The sequence below is a fragment of the Dermacentor variabilis genome, chromosome 9 (assembly GCF_050947875.1).
Source record: "Dermacentor variabilis isolate Ectoservices chromosome 9, ASM5094787v1, whole genome shotgun sequence".
In the NCBI taxonomy this organism is placed as follows: Eukaryota; Metazoa; Arthropoda; class Arachnida; order Ixodida; family Ixodidae; genus Dermacentor; species Dermacentor variabilis.
The window spans coordinates 141,894,578-141,913,119 of record NC_134576.1 but is presented as its reverse complement, the minus strand read 5'-3'; the positions used below and the strand labels follow the sequence as shown (position 1 = coordinate 141,913,119).

The 18,542-nt window shown below is 47.5% G+C and overlaps 1 protein-coding gene across 2 annotated transcripts in view; it reads right to left on the bottom strand.

Moving 5' to 3' along the window:
- Asx (transcriptional regulator additional sex combs) overlaps positions 1-18,542 on the bottom strand; it is a 69,301-nt gene continuing 50,759 nt past the window's right edge. For both annotated transcript variants that reach the window (XM_075669746.1, XM_075669747.1), the window contains exons 13-15: positions 14,907-15,133; positions 4,431-5,039; positions 1-1,697 (exon numbers count right to left, since the gene is read on the bottom strand). In XM_075669746.1, the coding sequence (XP_075525861.1) occupies positions 1,140-1,697; positions 4,431-5,039; positions 14,907-15,133 (1,394 nt within the window). In that variant the 3' untranslated portion in view covers positions 1-1,139. The remainder of the gene's footprint in view (positions 1,698-4,430; positions 5,040-14,906; positions 15,134-18,542) is intronic.

The window sequence follows — 18,542 nt, the reverse complement described above, 5'->3', positions numbered from 1 at the left end:
TGCTTTAGCGAACCAGAAATATTTATTTACAATGAGAAAAGAGACCTGTATATCAGAAGTAGCCAAACTGAAGACCCAGCATAGCTGGACTATGTATAATATATATATGTATATATATATATATATTTATATACTAGAGGTAACTTTATGCAACAAGCATTTCATGCAACATTTCACTTGAATGAGTCTTGAACATGCACACATGAGAACTTTCCCCTAGCAACTGCCATACACTTGTGTCAGTTTCATCCCTGAACACCTTACCCCAATTTACACTTCAGGAATCCAGACAAATAAATATTCTCTCGTACAACATCCATCCCAGCTACTTTCGTAACATGTACAAATGAGCCACCTTAAGTTCAAAGGAAAAGGAAACGTGGTCTATCATCACGCCATTTCTCACTTCCAAACACACCAGCAATGGTTTGAGGGAAAGACTACGCACAAAATGTAGACAGTCCTTAACTACTAGGTGCATGACCTCATTACCACTCTTACAAGCTCGCGTTTTTCTGAAACCACACCAGCATGATGACAGAAAGGCTGGAAAACAACATTAAGACTTTGGCAACCACAGGGGTCCTTGAAAACGGAGCTGCCCGCACTTCCCTGGAGAGGAACCTGGCACTCTTCTCGACCACCTTACAGAAATAATAGGGAAGCTGCTAATGCTTCACCCAACACAATTTGCATTTCTTTGCATCCGTTACCAGCTTCACAGCAGCAGCAACTATGCTGTTTCTGGAAGCTGCAAGTGTCATTTGTTGCGCTTGGACAGTGCAAACAAAGCTCGGCTTGAATAAATATTACACGTCAGGCATCCTGCACCAGAAGAAAAAAAAAACTTGACAAAAGTAAACTCAATGCAGCAAGTTACACTGGTAAAACAATGCAATCCATGCTGAGTAAAGTACAAAGGACATCCTGTTATTCACAGGCAGGGTTAGGAGACCTGCGGTGGGACATCATCACTTGCGCTGCATCACGCTTTCAGACACGATCAGTGCATGCACCACCACTTTGAGCCAGTTCTGCTGTTCAATTCATCCTTTGGGCAGTGGCAGCCATAAGTGCTTCAACCTTTTGGGCGCTATTTACCAGTCTCTCCTTGACAAAACAGCGCATGCTGCAATCTGTCACCGTATGAGGCAGGTGACGCACAGGTGAGAAGGGCCTATGCATCCGTCATGACAAAACGCACCACACTTGCGACAAACTGCCATGGGCCTCAGACTGCACGCGCACGCACTGGCTTCACCACTTCCACCACATCCAGCACCGCCCTCACCTCGTCGGCGACCGTTTCCAGACACCATGATCGGCACAAGTGAGACGCCACCACCTGCCTGTTCAATCGAAACACACACTTGTGATGCCACAGCTGCCTGCGAAGTTGCTGATGACGACGACACCTGCTCCTGAAGGGCCAGCAGGTCTCTGCAGCTCAGCGACTTACGAGCTGCAGTTTTCAGGAGAGCAGTCTCGGGCACAGTCACGGGAGCACTGGAAGGGCGGGTGACGACGACGAGTGGTTGTGCGCTGTGGATGAGCATTGCTGGGTCAGGTGTGGCACTCCGAGAACTCGGCCTGACCAGAGCCTGGAACACTAGGGGCGGTGAAGGTCCTACCATGTCCACCTCGAGTGGGACTTCCTCAACCTCGACAACTTCAGCCACAGCCTCTAGGGCAGGCTCCTGCGGAAGACAATAATATCTTTATTTCTTTCTTTCTGCACAAAGAACAAACACAGGCCAGTGTAATCTGTGTGGGTAATGAATCATACTGATTTTGTTCCCCCTGGATGTATACACAACAAGGCCTTCCATACTCAGTTTCTGAACAAAAACACCCTGTCTATTGAACTGCAACTTAAAATTTTGTCATCGCAATCATACTAATCAATTTCACTTCAGGACAAAGGTCTCAGGAACCTTCATCTACTATATCAAACCAATAAGTGAATGATCTGCTATCCTCCATCCCAGCGTCCAATTCTCCACTAGCCCCCTTTTCCCTTCTTTTGGAATCTATTTTGTCATTCAGCACTCTACTGTTTACCTGTCCAATGCATTACATACTGAAACTCTACATCTCCCTCTTAATCTAAACCAGAAAATTACCTGCTCACCACAAGACTTATCACACACTAAAATACTCACTGCTGATTCTAGCAAATCTTTAGGCCTACATCTTATACCAACAATGGCTGAAATCCTTCTTTCAGTAAAGATAGATATGCACCACTAATGACCAAATTGGTCCCCATTGGTGGACAAAGTTGGTGGCTTAAACAGTGTCAGTATTGGGCCAGAAAAGGCCCTTCCTAAGGCAACCTTAAAGGGCAACTCCAGCGATTTTTCAAAGTCAACGGATGTCGATGAAATTCGCTGGATACGTTCCTCTGCACACTCCCGTCATGTCCTCAATAAATCAGGTTTGAGAGTTGCACAGATTTTTTAGAAATAAATTTAATAAATAGCTTCGAACACCCTACCTTACCTGCTCCTCAGTTACAGGTAACATTGTGCATGACATCAGGGGAGTCCCGCTCAGAGCATGCCGGGATCATGCAGACGATAGCGATGAGAGCACAGAGGAGTCGACAATCATGAGCTAGTGCTTCGCATGAGAAGTTGCTGTCATGAGAATTTGCGGTCCCTGTGGACGGGCAAGTCATGGGGGCTGGCAAGTGGAGTTGCGTTGTTGGCTGCACAAACTTCAGCCCTCACCATTCACGCACACAGTTTGAGCCGATGCCAATAGCATTCAGCCAAGGTTAAGCCTATATGTCAAAGTTGCGTAGTTCATGCGTTTGCTGCTGGCGGACCTGAGCGACTGACCTATCAGGATGAAAAAAACTACTTCTGAGGTTCAGCTTTGCCCATGCGGATTTGAAATAAACCATTCCTCATTTCATACAGTGAACACAAGAAGCGAGAAGCGACCTCACAGAGCAGTATCGACATCGGCATGTTGCCGTTCTCGACGAAAAGCTGCTCGCCGCACTCATCGGCACTTCCCCAAATTAAATGCCACTATGAAGATGGGCGTATTTTTATGTATTGTCACGCCGACTCATTATTTAGCTTCCGAGGTGCACTGCTTGCCTCGTATCCCAAATGGGCAGCGAGCGTAGGCCCTTTCGATACAGCGCCGTAAACAACCACCTTGTTCAGCTGCTAACAGTGTCTATACTGGCATCGGCGTTTCCGTGAGGAAACTACGCATTCTCTAAATGAATGATCACACACGCAGAGTGTCCACTTTACGGAACATATTGTGTGCATGAAGAGAATACGAAGTATGATAAGTAGGCAGCATAACACTCCAATACTTCAGTCTCCCTCTCGCTGTTTTCGAAAGTGCGTGGTCACTCATATCAGCGGGATTCAGAGTTATGCAACAGTACTTACATGCACAAAATCTGCCTGTTTTGATATGTTCCGACATTATTTAATGTCAACGATGAGCGGCTAGTATTATACCTCAAGCGAATGATGAGTGGTCACTGCATCTGCTGATCGATGTAAACAAATGCACCATTTGGTGCTTTGGACTGCCAGCGGCATTTTTGTGAGATACAAACACGGAAAGTCGTGCTCCACATCTTACAGTGAGCATGCCAAGCGTTTCCCTGAGAAGGGGTATAACACCTAAAATAGCAGCAGCAGCATGTATAAAATCAGTGGTTTGGGCTACCCTCGGTCTTCATGTTGCAGCACGATATGTAGCGCATGGGCGCTGGCTCTCGTGATGGCGGGTTGAATGCAAACGGCGATTCGTGGGCTATCGAATTCATCAGAATCATACCTGTCAATATGTGACAGATCCGAAAAGCTGGTTCAGCTGACACTGTCACCCGAAGATCCGGCGTGGTCACAATTCAGCCGAGCATCTGCTCTTCGCTGCCAGTGGGCAAGACCGGCATGCCTTGCGCGCGCCTTCCCCGGTTGAGAACCCGTGACGTCCCACGAAGAGGTTCACTCTCGGCTGCTTAGTCAGGTTTCAGTTTCGTTTAGCTTGTTTAAAATTATTTTCAAATTTTCAAAACAATTCTACTATCAGACGCATGACATGGCCTCGGGAACCTAAATACTCTATTACCTTGACATGGTCAAAAAATTGCCGGAGTTGCATTTTAAGGACCGACCAGTATTTGATCACAAAAGACATGAACTTATCAAAGCAGAAATCAAACTACACTTTACGCAAGATCACGGGAAAAATGTGATGTGCCAAGAAAATGCATAAAAGTGTACTGTACCACCAGGGTGTTTATGGACCAAAAATTCGGTAATTCCTGCGCAATAAATGCAGACTTAAAACAGAACACAAAATACAATTTTTTTCCGATTTAAGCGTATGCTTGTAGCACAAAACCGCTCTGTGCACACGAAATGCATCAGCGCAGTGAAGCAGATCCTTACCTCTTGTGCCACGACCTCCAGAGCCACCTGATCGGGAACACTGTCGTGCCCAACCATGTTGCCCAGGACAGCATGGTCATCTCGCCTTTCCTCCTGCAACAGCAGCATGTTGTTCGCTGCCATGAGGTCCCTGTCCATTGGTTCCTCCTCCTCAGTAGTCACAACCACAGTACTGTGGTCCACTGGTGAGGACAGGTAGACCACTTCTTCCTCAGCGCCCACCGCAGGCGAAACATCAGTCGTCAGAATGATCTCGGTCGCCACCTCCGGTGCCAGTGTGATTGGGCCTATTGGCTCAGAAACCTCGTGCAAAGCATCTTCAGCCTCCACCTCAGTTTCAACCATGGTGTCCTCTTCTACAGCTGCTTCCTCGGCTTCTTCAGCAAGAGTGGCATAGCCTTCCGATGCCGGAGCTGGAGATGCCTCCTCAGACTTGTCGTCGTACACCCTAAGCAACAGCTGCTCTGCTGACAGTGGTTCACTGCCTTCATCCTCGCAAGGTACAGTAGTCTCGTCGGCCTCCGGAATAACACACTCCGGTGCCTCCAGCGGCTGCACCATGGCGCTCGAGACATTTTCCGAGACTGCAAGTGGCTGCTCTTGGCATGGCTGCAATTTAGACAAGTGCTACGCTTGAAACTGGCCCTGCAGACTACTGATAGCTTTGTGAATGGTGAATGTAGCAATGAGTTTTAAGGAAGGGTGCATTTATGATACATAAAGTAAATATTCCCCGTGCAATGTGTTTGTTCATCTAACTTGGTGATCATAAATTATTATATTACAAACTGTGAATCGCCAAAGACAAGGCCAGAGAAATAAAAGAGGTGGGAATGCACGATTCTCTTGCTTTATCTGTCATTATTCCAGCCCGAACTGAATTTCTTGCCATTGGGAAGGAACTATGTCATTGTAGTTCCAGCAGCTACTATGGCAGACAGCAAAAGCTACACTAACAATGCCCTTTGGCAGCACAAGCAATGCAAGCACATGAGGAGCTTTATTCTTTCAATTTGACTTAAAGGGAGATGCTCCTGGAAACAACTTTTTTTTCTCATAATTATTTGCTCTAGAGGTATGAAAATACTGCCATTCAAGGAGTTTATTATGCAAATTTTAAATATGTCATTAGTTGTTGTGTAGCTGCTGTAGCTTTTTTACACAACAATATATAGTGACCTTCGCGGGCATTTTCTTGCGTATAAAATTTTTACAAAAATCATCATGCTGTAGCTTGAATTATTCAGCTCATTGCGGATTTCAAAGTGGTGATGTCTATCCAAACAGCATGTACAATTACTGGAAGTATGCAAAAAAAACTTATGACACTTTACCACATTTTTTTTTTTTACAATTCCATAAAATATAACCTTGTACTTTCGCAACTGCAGCTCAGAGATATTGCAATTTCAAGTAGATATCAGCATTCAACCAATCTTGAAGAGTATGTATGCCAAATTTCGTTAATATAGGAAAACTATAAGTGCACAAGGTTATTCTCATGGAATTCTGAAAAATTTAGTTGAACTGTACTAATCTATTTTTTTTATAGTTCCACTAACTTTACGTGTTGTTTCGATAGACATCGGCACTTTCAGTCTACAAACAGCAAAAAGGCGAAGGCCACCAGGAACGACAGTGCACTCGTCACAAGACAATGTCAGGACAATACCACGGGAGGGTGTCTTGCACGGGCGTGCAAATATTCAAATATCGTTGAATATTATATTTTTAATATTCTTATTTGATATGAAAAATAGATGTTCAAAGATGTTCTAATATTTGGTTTGATACGAATATTCAAATCAAATAGAATATATTGCTGGTTGTGCATGAGCAAACACGGTTCTTAGCATTTGTTTCTATGTAATCTAAGAATATTGGTGTGACGTTGTGCTAATTTTGTGATGATTTTGTGCTGCTAGCAAGATTTCACCTGTGAAGCACGCTTAGCCACTAAATGCCTAAACTGCGTGAGAAAGCAAGCCTCTCGGTAGCAAGGGGCACGGGATAGCACTTTCTTTTATCAGTGCCACCCTGAAGTCTGAGCCTACTGCTTGGCAGCAAGTGCGATGAGTGACAACTGGCAAAGTACTCCCGAACTTATGGGCATTTGGTGCAGTATTATAAGGCACAGGCTGTCGAGGGCAGCTGCTGGGAATTACTAAATTTTCCAAGTGAGCATGAGCCAAATACACAATGTTTTAGTATAACGGCTTACTAGTCTAGTTTTTTAGCACAATGCAATGTCAATGTTCCAACATAAGAAATTAACCCAACTTGCTAATAAATGCATGTGCATATAAACAGTAAAACCGTTCATAACAGAATGAAAGTAGTCCTCACTCCAAGAACGCTTCATTGAAGTCATTTTATGTCACCTTCGCATCGGGCACACGCACCTTATACACAACTTCCTTCTGACAAAACAAGACAAGCCTGGCTGTGAAAAATGCGGAAATGAACTTACTGTAAACCACATCTTATCATGCGTGCAACTAGAAACACTGAGAAAAAAATGCTTTACTTCGTTTTATAATGAACATATTCCCTTTCACCCAGCATTGATTTTAGGCAAAGATGCACTTGTCGATATCACAAGTTATTAGCTTTTTAAGAGAAGCAGGTATCCTTGAAAAACTATAAATGATCCTACCCACAACTTCATATTACGATACACCTCACCCACCTTCTCATATTTGAGAAGACTGAGGTCTTTAGTTTGTTGGGGTTCCTCGGAGTCCTTGCCCAGGCAAGGATCGTCACTGAGGTGACCCAACTTTTTAAAAGAAATTTTACCTTGTGTTTGGCACATGATAGCCCGAGTTGCTGATGCCCCATTAAACACAACACAACACGCATGTGCATATTATTGACACGCATACTTATTTATCCCTTTCTCAAGGACTGAATATCACCCACAAACAAATAAGAGCTAACGCTCAGCACAAGAGGCGGCTGCATGATTGGAACCTACTGGAATATTATCGATTGTTCTATGCATTGTTGTCACCGAAGGTTGTGTAATCCGATTGTATACGCGACACTAATTGTGTAGTGCTTTCGGGAACACAGGCGGGCACCAGCGATTCCACTGAAAACTTTGATAACTCAGGTATAAAAGCAGACATGCTCGACTGGCAAATCAAATTTGCGACGATCACAGACTGTGTTCGCCGCTATCGTTGTTCTTTGAGTGTAGCCTGTTTTGAGGTCACGGGTTTGTCCAATAAAACGCTAGTTTCATCACTGACAGTCTTGCCGTTTTCATCACTGTCACTGCTATGTGACAACTGGTGGAAGTGTTTGTGCATTCGTGTATGGGACGCCCCTGCAAACCCACAATCCAAGCCCGCAACCCGAAGACTGCATCAACTTGACCCCGGACCATCGAGCAAGCCGCAGGCTGCAAAACCTGCCCCTGGAGCATGGACTTCTATTCAAGACGACCCAGACTGTGGTCAACTCTACAACCCCAATGGCAGCCCCAGCATCCCTCACTGTGATACAACAGCCCAGGGAGCCATCAACCTTCCACGGATAATTCTTTGAAGACCTGGAAAACTAGCTGGAAACATACGAAAACGTCACTGCATTCAATAACTGGAACTCCCAACGACAAGCTGTGGCATGTGTACTTCGTCTTAGAAGACGCCACGAGGGTGTGGTTTGTGAACCGGGAATTGATCCTGACGACATGGGACCTGTTCCACAACGGCTTCCTGCAGACTTTCACGATCTTCACTGTGGAGATGACGCGCCTGTTCCACCACGCCGACCCTGATATGCCTGAGGAGAAGAAAATTCGGATCCTCATGCGTGAGGTAAAGCAAGAACTCTTCGCCGGACTGATGCGTAACCCGCCCATGACCGTAACAGAATTTCTGTCAGAAGCCACGACGATTGAGATTACATTAGAACTGCGCACCACGAAATTCAATCGCCGCTCAATGCCAGACTCTAGAGAAGTTCAAGCCCTCGGCTCCAACGACTGGCGAGAGACAACCAGACAAGTTGTGCGTGAAGAACTTCGGAAGATATTCCGTTCAACGCAGCCTCAAGTAGCATCTATTGCTGACATCGTCCAACACCCTCCCCCTCACCCTCCACGCCCGTGCCAGGGCCCGGTAACGCCGCCGTACCATCGTCCATCGCTGCAGCCGCCAGCTCACCCACCCGTCGCCTAGAGCAACTACCCAAGGAAGACAGATGTCTAGAGCGCTCCTGACCACCGCCCGCTCTGCTACCACTGTGGAGAAGCGGGTCATGTTTACCACCAATGTCCATACCAAGAGATGGGACTGCGAGGGTTCGCCGTTAATGCGCCAAGCCCGCAGCAAGGTGAAATGCCTCTCAATATTGCCGATTACCTCGCTGCCACTCAGTGGAGCCCTTGACGACCGTCCCGTTCACTGTCACCAGGCTGCTACCTGTCGCCACAGCGCCAACCGTACACTGGCTCAGCCCGAGGCTGGTACGTCAGCCCATATCCAGAAAACTAAGAGTGGCAACCAATGGAGGTGCGGTTGCGGTTCGTCGAACTGACAAAGATCCTCCGCCACCGCCGAAGACGCCGAAAACACTACAGTCGCCAACCGATTTCCCAGACTCCAAAAATTCGGGCATGCTCGATTATTCGGTCTGCTTCGCAGCACCGCCATTCTCCCCATAGACCATAATGTATAACAACTGCCGAAAGTTCGGACACCTTGCAACCTCTCGTCTGATTTTTCGGACACTCCTTGAGCCAACTCGATCGAGAGCACCATGCACCGACTCTGACCGGTGCATGGTTCGACTTGCTGAACACCATTTTTGTTTTGAACGGAGCCTCCTTGCTGCCCCACGAAGTGGCGCTACTGCAAATCCCCGCTCATCATCATCGTTTCTGCCTGGTTTGATAGAGTGGCTCTACAGCAGTTCCGGTTTCAGCTTAGTAAGCCATGTCAAGACAATCCAGCAGCTGATTTGTTTCTTCGCACACAACGCTGCGAGTAGGACACGTTTTTCGTTTGTGCGACTAGTGTCGGCATGGTGGTGTTTGCTTTGTGTGCTGTGTTGACGTTCCGGTGATCCAACGCGGCATACGGAAACATTGCATCAAGTGTCTAATGGCGCCGACAGTGCCCACGCAGACTGCGCTGGGGAATGCCGGCAAGCGAGTGCCGGGAGGCCTAAGATTTGTCGCCTTCCGATGTGCTCCCTACTGACGCGGAAAATGTTTTGCCAAGACCTGCGCAGTGGTTGCATTGCGATTCTGGACACCGTCTCATTTGACAGTTTCACAGGTGCTGACACTGCTGCACTGACATGCACAGAACTCGACGACGGCGAGATCATTCGTCATGTTTCTGCTGCACCGCCGGACGATGACTCCGAGTCAAAAGATGACGCACCATGTGCTTTCAGCCGCCTATAGTGACCGTACGACCCTCTCCGAGATTCAAGCTTATCTGATTGCGCGTAAACGGAACAGCGTGCAACGGCACATTCACGATTTCTTCAAGCCTACTGCCGAGCCCAAATAAGTGCATGGAAATAAAGGATTTAATTTTATTTCTTAATCTGCTTTTTCGGACATCTGTTTATTCAGACATTTCCGCAGTCCCCGTGAGGTCTGAATAAACAGTCGGCGACTGTACCACAATGACATATCAACAAAATGCCGCCTTCCCAACAAAGCCTAGAAGCAAAGAATACGCTGATAAAAGAAGACCTGATGACGCGACATTCTAGCCACAGGTCAACATAACGCAGCCGTGACCTGACGCCAAGACCTCACTACAAACACAAGACAAGGACCCACTGACCTTGACGTACTTCTCAACAGCCACACAGTCACCACTTTACTGGGCACAGGAGCTGACTACTCCGTCATGAGTGAATCCATCAGTGCCCAGTTCAAGAAAGTTAGGACTGCCTGGGAAGGCCCTCAAATTCAGACCAATGGGGACACCGAATAATGCCGGCAGGAATCTGCATGGCAAGAATTGCCATTCATGGCCAGACCTACCCTGCCACCTTTGTTATCCTTCAACAGTGCTCATGGGACGTCATTCTCAGCACGGACCAACATGGCACAGTCATCGACCTTAAGTCAGAGTAGAGAACGTTGTCCGAAGATCAAGCGATACCGCCGGAGGGCTCTCATAGTCACCACGTCTTGAGTGTGCTCGAAGATGAACTGAGCATCCTGCCTCACTCCAGCACTGTCATTACCGTCGGCACTGAAACACCCGTATACATAGAAGGAGCCATTGAGGGCAATCAACGTCTACTGCTCGATCATGAAATTTGCATTAAAAGAGGGATTGCTTGACTGCATGGAGGAAAAGCGAAAGTGAGCTGACCAACTTCAGCCAGGAGTTCATGCAAATCAACAAGGGCACGACGATCGCATACCTCGAGAAAATTATGGAAACCAGCAATGCGTTTGCCCTCTCGGATTCTGTCGCGTCTACCTCGACGACCATAGTTCCTGAATCAGTCTTTCAAATGAATCCAAGCCTCCCTATTAGTAAGCAACAACAGCTTGAAAGTCGCCTCTGAAGATAGACTGCTTTTCGACGTCATCGAAGATTCGGCAAACACCAGTTGCAAAGCATTGCATAATCGAAGAATCCACTTGACCACTACGCCAGAGCCCTTACCAAGTGTCGATGTGAGAACGATAAGCTATAAGGCAACAAGTCGATGAATTGCTGTACGACAACATCCAGCTGTCAAAAAGCCCGTCGGCGCCTCCTGTGGTCTTCGTGTATAAGAATGATGGAAGTCTGCACTTCTACGTCAATTATCGCTGGGTGAACAAAATCACCAAGAAGGAAATATACCCCCTCCCACAGATACACGACACATTAGACCGACTCTACAATGCTAAGCACTTTTCATCGATGGACCTCAAGTCTGGTCATTGGCAAATTGAAGTCAATGAAAGGAAGGGATCAAGAGACCACATTTATCACGCCAGATGGCCTCTTCAAGTTCAAGGCGATGCTATTCGGACTTTGCTCTGTGCCTGCAACGGTCCAGCGCGTGGTGGACACAGTCGCGGCAAGATTGAAGTGGCAGACTTGTCTCGTCTACTTGGATGACGTTGTAGTCTCTGCCACGAATTTCGAAGATCACCTGAGGCAGCTTCAGACAGTACTAGAGACGATCAAGTTATCTGGACTCACCCTGAAGCCGGAAGAGTGCCATTTCGCTTACAAAGAACTTCTGTTACTAGGCCACATCAACAGCAAGCCTGGAGACCGTCCTGACTCACAGAAGACAACTGCCATCGCCAAGTTCCCACAGCCCGTCGACAAGAAGGCGGTGCACAGATTCCTTGGCCTGTGTGCCTATTACGGGCACTTTAAAAAACACTTTTCTAGAATTGCAAAACCTTCAACTCATCTCACAAAAGCCAACGTCAACTTTATATGCGAAACACGGCAGGACAATGCATTTGAGGAGCTGAAACGATGGCTGCAGTCACCACCGGTGCTTTCACACTTTGACGAAGACACTGAAGACGGAAATCCACATGGACGCAAGTAGCGTAGGCCTTGGTGCTATGCTAGTTCAAAGGAAGGAAGGAATTGAAAGTGTCATAGCTTACACTAGCAGGCACCTGTCAAAAGTGGAAGCGAATTATATATACTACAATGGAGAATGAGTGCCTTGTGATCATTTGGGCTACGACAAAACTTTGGCCTTACATATACGGCAGGCAATTCAAAGTGGTAAGTGGCCACCACGCCTTGTGTTTGCTGGCAAACCTAAAGGATCCTTCTGGTCACCTAGCCTGATGGAGTCTCAGACTGCAGGAACTTGACATCACTGTGGTGCAGAAGTCTGGGAGAAAGCATTCTGAAGCTGACTGCCTATCACGCACCCCTACTAACCCACCACCACAAGACAAATTGGATGACGCCTTCCTAGGAATAACTGCAGATGACTTCGCCAAACAGCAACATGTAGACCCGGAGTTACAAAGCCTTTTGGAGTGCTTAGAAGGCAAGACAGATGTCCCTAGGATATTTCGGCATGGACTGTCATCGTTTTGCATGCACAATGGCGCCCTCGTAAAAAAGAACTTCTCCTCAGTCCGGGCAAACTACCTTCTCGTGCCAGCAGCGCTCCGTACAGAAGTCTTGCATGCCCTACACGATCAGATAGCCGGGCAGATTGAGTTTGCCCGTACGCTTGCAAGAATACAAGAGAAGTACTATTTATTGGCTGTGCCTGACCACCAACATCACCCACTACATCAAGACATGCCGTGACTGCCAGCGACACAAGACACCACCGACAAGGCCAGCGGGTTTACTACAGCCGATCGAGCCTCTTTACCAACCATTTCAGCAGATCGGGATAGATTTGTTGGGACCCTTTCCAACATCAACATCTGGAAACAAGTAGATCGTCGTGGCCACCTTACCAGATACACTGAAACGAAAACCCTGCCAAAGGTAGTGCAGCGGAAGTAGCCAAATTTTTCGTCAAGAACATTGTGACATGGCGCATCAAAAGTCCTCATTGCTGACAGAGGAACAGCTTTCACCGCTGAGCTTACTCAAGCCATACTGCAGTATAGCCAGACAAGTCACCAGAGGACCACTACCTACCACCCACAGACAAATGGTCTTATGGAGCACCTGAATAAGACACTCGCTGGCATGCTAGCAATGTAGCTAGCAAGCACAAGACCTGGGATGCCATCCTGCCATACCGTATTTACGCGATAGTAAGTCGACCACTTTTTTTTAAATTTGAAAGTCTGAAGTTGGGGGGTCGACTTACAATCGAAACCAAAACATGGCACCGCCAAAAAAGCGAGACCAACGGGAGCTACAACGTAGTTACAATTTTATGTTTGCTCTATGGCCCCACCCGTATCTTTTCGCTATCCCGCGTGTTTGTTCGCTTTTCGGAAGGGTCTTTCAACATTTTTGAGAGTTTTACAGTGCATGCATCACTCATGGGGAGGGGGATCGATAGTTGATGGAAGTGCCGCTGTTCCCATTTGCAGCAGCACCCTCAGAACGGCGGCGCTTGCGGGGAGTATCGGCAGTTCATGGAAGAGCTGACACCGCTCGCGAGTTTCTCTTTCTCTGTTGAAAGGCATTGGCATTGGCTTGACACGTTCCACTTGACTGCCGGCTACGTGCTACTTCTATGCTTCCACAGTCGTCATGAGTGCTCCAGGCCCAGTAATCGTTCGGCACTCGTTCACAGCAGCGTTCAAGAGGGCTGCCATCCTTTATGCCGAAGAAACAAATCACTGCGCAGCGGGCCGCAATTTCGATGTTTCTGAACGGGTGGTGCGAGAGTGGCGACTGCAGCGAAGCAAAATTTTCACCTGTGACGGAAAGTGAGAAAGTTACCACGTGCCGAAGTCTGGATGGTTTCCGGAGCTGCAGGCAAAGCTTGCGGCGTACGTCGCTGAAATGCGTGATCGGTCCCCGCTAGTGAAGTGCGACATGTCATGAAACAAGCCCGGACCTTTGCCTTAATTTTAAGGCCCTGCTCCACCGTGAGTACAACGTGCGGCTGGCGGCAGAAGACCGCGAAATTACGCCAACCGGACCTGTTAAAAGAGCCCCCCTGATGGCTGCGTGTGGTTGGGTGCATTCGGCGTGGGCTGCTGTTCCACAAGATGTCGTGGTGCGGTCGTTTGCCAAATGCGAAATTGCGCTGGACCACGACGCGCTATGGGACCACAGCAACGATGACGATGGGAGTACTAGTGAAGACGAGTAGTCCAGTGACCATGTCAGCTACTAATAAATTTTCGTTATCGAATGCACCTTCGGGTATGCTCTCTTTTTTTTTTCCTGTCACGCGATTTGGGGGGTCGACTTACATTCGAGTCGACTTACAATCATGTAAATACGGGACGTAACATTCTCTTACAACACGGCGGTGCAAGAAACAACACAGATCACGCTGTTCAAGCTGCTTTACAGCAGGAACCCGACAACTCTCGATGCCATGCTGCCGTGCGTCTCCAACGAGGGGAATCTTGACATCGCCACCTATCTCTGCAGAAGAAGCCCGACAGCTCACCCACTTGCGAATCAAGATTCAGCAGAGGACCGACAGCCTGCACTACAATCTTCAACGACGCTACATGGAATACCACCCCAGTGACCATTGTATTGCCATGAAAATGTGAAAAAAAAAACACACTTTTGCACAATTAATTGACTATAGGGTACCATGGTGGTGCCGCGTAGGCGTCCGAATTATCGGGCATGTCCGAAAAACCGGGCATCCGGAAAATCAGTCGTTGAGTGTTGTTGCATAACCCCTATGAAAACATTGCATTGCCGTGAAAACGCGAAAATACCCCATTTTTATGCAATTGGCACAAATGGAACTTGAGCGGGCGCAGCCAGGAGCAGGCAAGTCGAATTGTAGCAAATTGGCGCAAATGGCGCAGTTGGGCCACCACTGGGGTAAGAAGTAGCGAAGGAAAAACGAGGTTACCTGAAGTGATGGTTCCTGAGACTCAAGACATAGAGAGGGACTTTCTTCCTGCACCACTTCTTCCAGTGTTGGCAAGCTGAGACGGCAAGGATCCTCAACCACATCAACAGTCAACTCTGCTTCTTGGTTGACCCTCTCAGATTCGTCCTGTGACATCCGGTGTAATGTAAGCTGGGTAGCATCAGCAGGCTCGACTTCTAACCTCTCCTGTGGCACCGGGCTGAGAGCTGTTAACAAAGTAGAGAGAGAGGGGCAAGATTGATATCCCATTAGTTGTCTCCAAGGCACTCTTGCCATGTGCCCGTAGCCATGCGCAAAGCATGGCACAGCAATACAAACTGACAACAGTAGGTTTCCATCAAATCAGCTCAAGTTAGATTTTTTTCAGTTAATTTGAGACCAAAAGTGCTGGTCAGCACCCATGCATTTCAATAAGTCCAAGCATTCGTTATTTCCATCCTAAAATTGGCCTTTGCAGGATAACTTGAAGTTGACCAGTAAGCATGCACACTCCTCACCCCTATGGTGACCACAAAAGTGACCTATTTACTGGCAGCATCTGCCTCAGCAAAGCTTAGCTTAGGGGACAGTAAATGCATCGAACACACATTAAAAAATTACTCGTCGAAAATGCCTATTTTTGGACTGCTCTAGGAAGATATTAAAGTAATAACAGTAGCTCACAATGTGTGATTACGGTATCTGCCCAATTCTAATTTGAGCCCTTTTTATTTATTCATTTATTTTATTTCATTTTCAGGAAAATTGAACCAAGAATCACGTTCAAGGCATTTGTATACTTTGCCGCATATCACGAATGTATTGCGGCGAAGCTGACTATAAAAATCATGCAGCAAAGCTGACTTCAGGAAACTGGCCGCCACTGTGCAACACATATTGCCTTGCCTATTTGTCTAACTAAAAATTGGGTGCGCATTAAATTTCCACTTTGGTTAGGAGCTTTAATGTCATCTCTTTGTTAGTTTTCTACTTTGGATACACAGAAATCAGACGCTCATTTGAATTCAGGGCATATTGGTACATGGGCAAACACGGACAAATTATTCAGCGGTATGTTCCGATGCCTTTTCTGCATCTTGTTTAAAAAAATGCCAGATAATTCAATCAATTCTGTTGTTACCACCAGGTTCGAATAGATGGAAGTTGACTGTATTGAAAAAGCTTAATGGCAATGCCACCCACACTACAAATGAAAAGTATAACGATGACAAATATTTCGGAAGCCTTACAGTGAGTGCATTGTTCAGTTTAATTTTAGACTTCAGCTGTGCAATAAGGTCATCCATCAAATAAGAACAGCATTTTTTTATATGTTGGCAGTGCCTCAAACAACAAAAGTAGTGGAAGGATGCGCTGGCTAAAGCCCCTCCATACACGTTTCCGCCGACCAGGTTAAGTACCGCCAACCTGCCCTCCTCCTCCAAGCTCCTCTCCCACTCACCCCCTTAGCTTCCGGCGTCAAGCGGAACTTACGTACCTGCAGCTTCCTGTTCCGAGTGGAAGTGACGCTTTGTTTTTTAGCGTTGTTTACTTTCGCGCAGCTGGAGAGGCTTTAATTGCACGAGCTGCGGTTGAAACTGTGAATGCAATTCCATCCAAGAACCACCGCCTACTGTAACCAGCGATCTGCTCGTGTTCGCTGCTTCGCGTCAACCTGCGATGGGTTGTGGCACGAGCGACAACGTACAGTGGAATGTAGCGCCTGGGCGCTTGGAGACCACTGCCGTTTTTCGTGCATTTGGACAACAGCGACCGCGAACTACTACTTCAGCGGAATACAACAGCTTGTCCCCTTTGCATTCGTCTTAAGGTGACTGCCACAGCTCTGCTAAGCACGCGCGGCCGTCTCACCATCGTCTAACAGCAGTCAAAGCAGAAATTCCCGCAGCGCAACTCCAGGAAGCGGAAATGCCGGAACCGGAAATTTTACAACCGGAAATGCCGGAACCGGAAATACCGGAACCGGATTTCGTGTGAGGGGAAAAGGCGGCGCACAACAAAGGTTGTCGCTACTTAAAGGGACACTAAAGGTTACTATTAAGTCAACGTGGACTGTTGAAATACCATCCCAGAAACCTCGAAACGCTTGTTTCGTGCCAAGGAGAGACTTATTTTAAGAGAAAATGCGTTCTGAAGCGTCCGCGTACCTCTAGCGCAGTTCAAATCGCCCGCCCTCCGATCGAGGAGAACTGACATCATGGTCTCATAGTGACGTTGCGCCATCGGTGAGTAGAACGGCGTCCGCAGACGGCGCTACGGCTTTTCTGCGCAAAATGCGAACGCGCGGCCAGAAACAGAGCCAAGACAGAGCCGACAGCAGAGCGAAAGCGGGAGTATGGTGGCTAGCGGAAGGAGAAACGAATTACGTCCCACGTTACGTCCCACGGCACACGGAGAGTCCGTTTTCGTTAAACTATAGGCTGCAGCGAGCTCGCAGCGTGGTCGGCGTGGTCTATGAGAAGCGACGAGCCTTTTCGCACTCGCAACAGGGCATAAAAATGTGCGAATCGACGCAAAACTCGGCCTAGAAACGTGCTTCGCCACAGCCAGGGCTCATACGACCCAAGCTGGCACGACCCAGATGTCGTTTCCCGCACCGCCACCAGGCGCCGCTACTATACCTCACACTCCAGCGCAAGACGCCCATAAGCTGGTACTTCATTCTATGACGCTAACTTCGACGCTCGTCGCAATGGACCCTGACACCGACAGATTGGCTCGCGATGGTGGGCTCAACTTCAGCGATTTGAGCACCGACGAGCGCGACCTGCTTCTGAGGGCTCGCACTGCCGGCGTCGTTGCGTACTACGACGGCGGCCTCGACACCGGCTCTCCGGAGCGGGAAAGCAACGAGGGCTTCCCACGACATCACATGGACGTGGCATTCTCGCTGCTTGTTCCAAATGAAAGTTTCGCGAGCAGAACCCTCACAGCACGACGCGATAACGAAACTACTGAAACTCCAAAGCGTGCGCGGCGCAGAGTCGAGCGAAAACGAAACCTTTCGAACACCCATATTACTGAAGGGTAACGTCAAAATGTTTTTTCCTAGAATCGAATAGACGTAGACAAGTAGCATTTTTTCCGGCTTATAATCGAATGAAATGATATTTTTAATACGAGTAGTTGAGTATTAGTAACACAAATTATGAGGAGACCTTTCGTCATTGGGCTAGTACCGGAATGTCGCTGGGGGGTCTCAAATCGTGTCATGCATTTACCTCAATTTCTCGGTTACTAAAGCTCTGTTCGCGATTATATTGACGCCTTAGACGTTCTAGAACATTGCTCTACCACTTTAACTTGAGTTTCTGGTAACCTTTAGTGTCCCTTTAAGAAAGCGGCGGTGGCGCGTAGATGCAGGGGCTTTAGCGCTGGCTACAGCTGGCTTGCGTTACTTGGTTTAGTCAATCTAGTAACCCCTAATCGCTGGTCATGACCAAACGCTGAGAAAAGCCAGACTAAGCGAAACCAATAAGCTAGCAAACTTACACTCAATGTGTTAAGAAGCAATATGGTTCTCGCTTTACTTTTATGCATAGTTTGTTATCAAAAACTTCTGTCACTCAGGTGACGAGGAGATGGTTTGCCGTGTGTTCAACTAGGCATCACAAG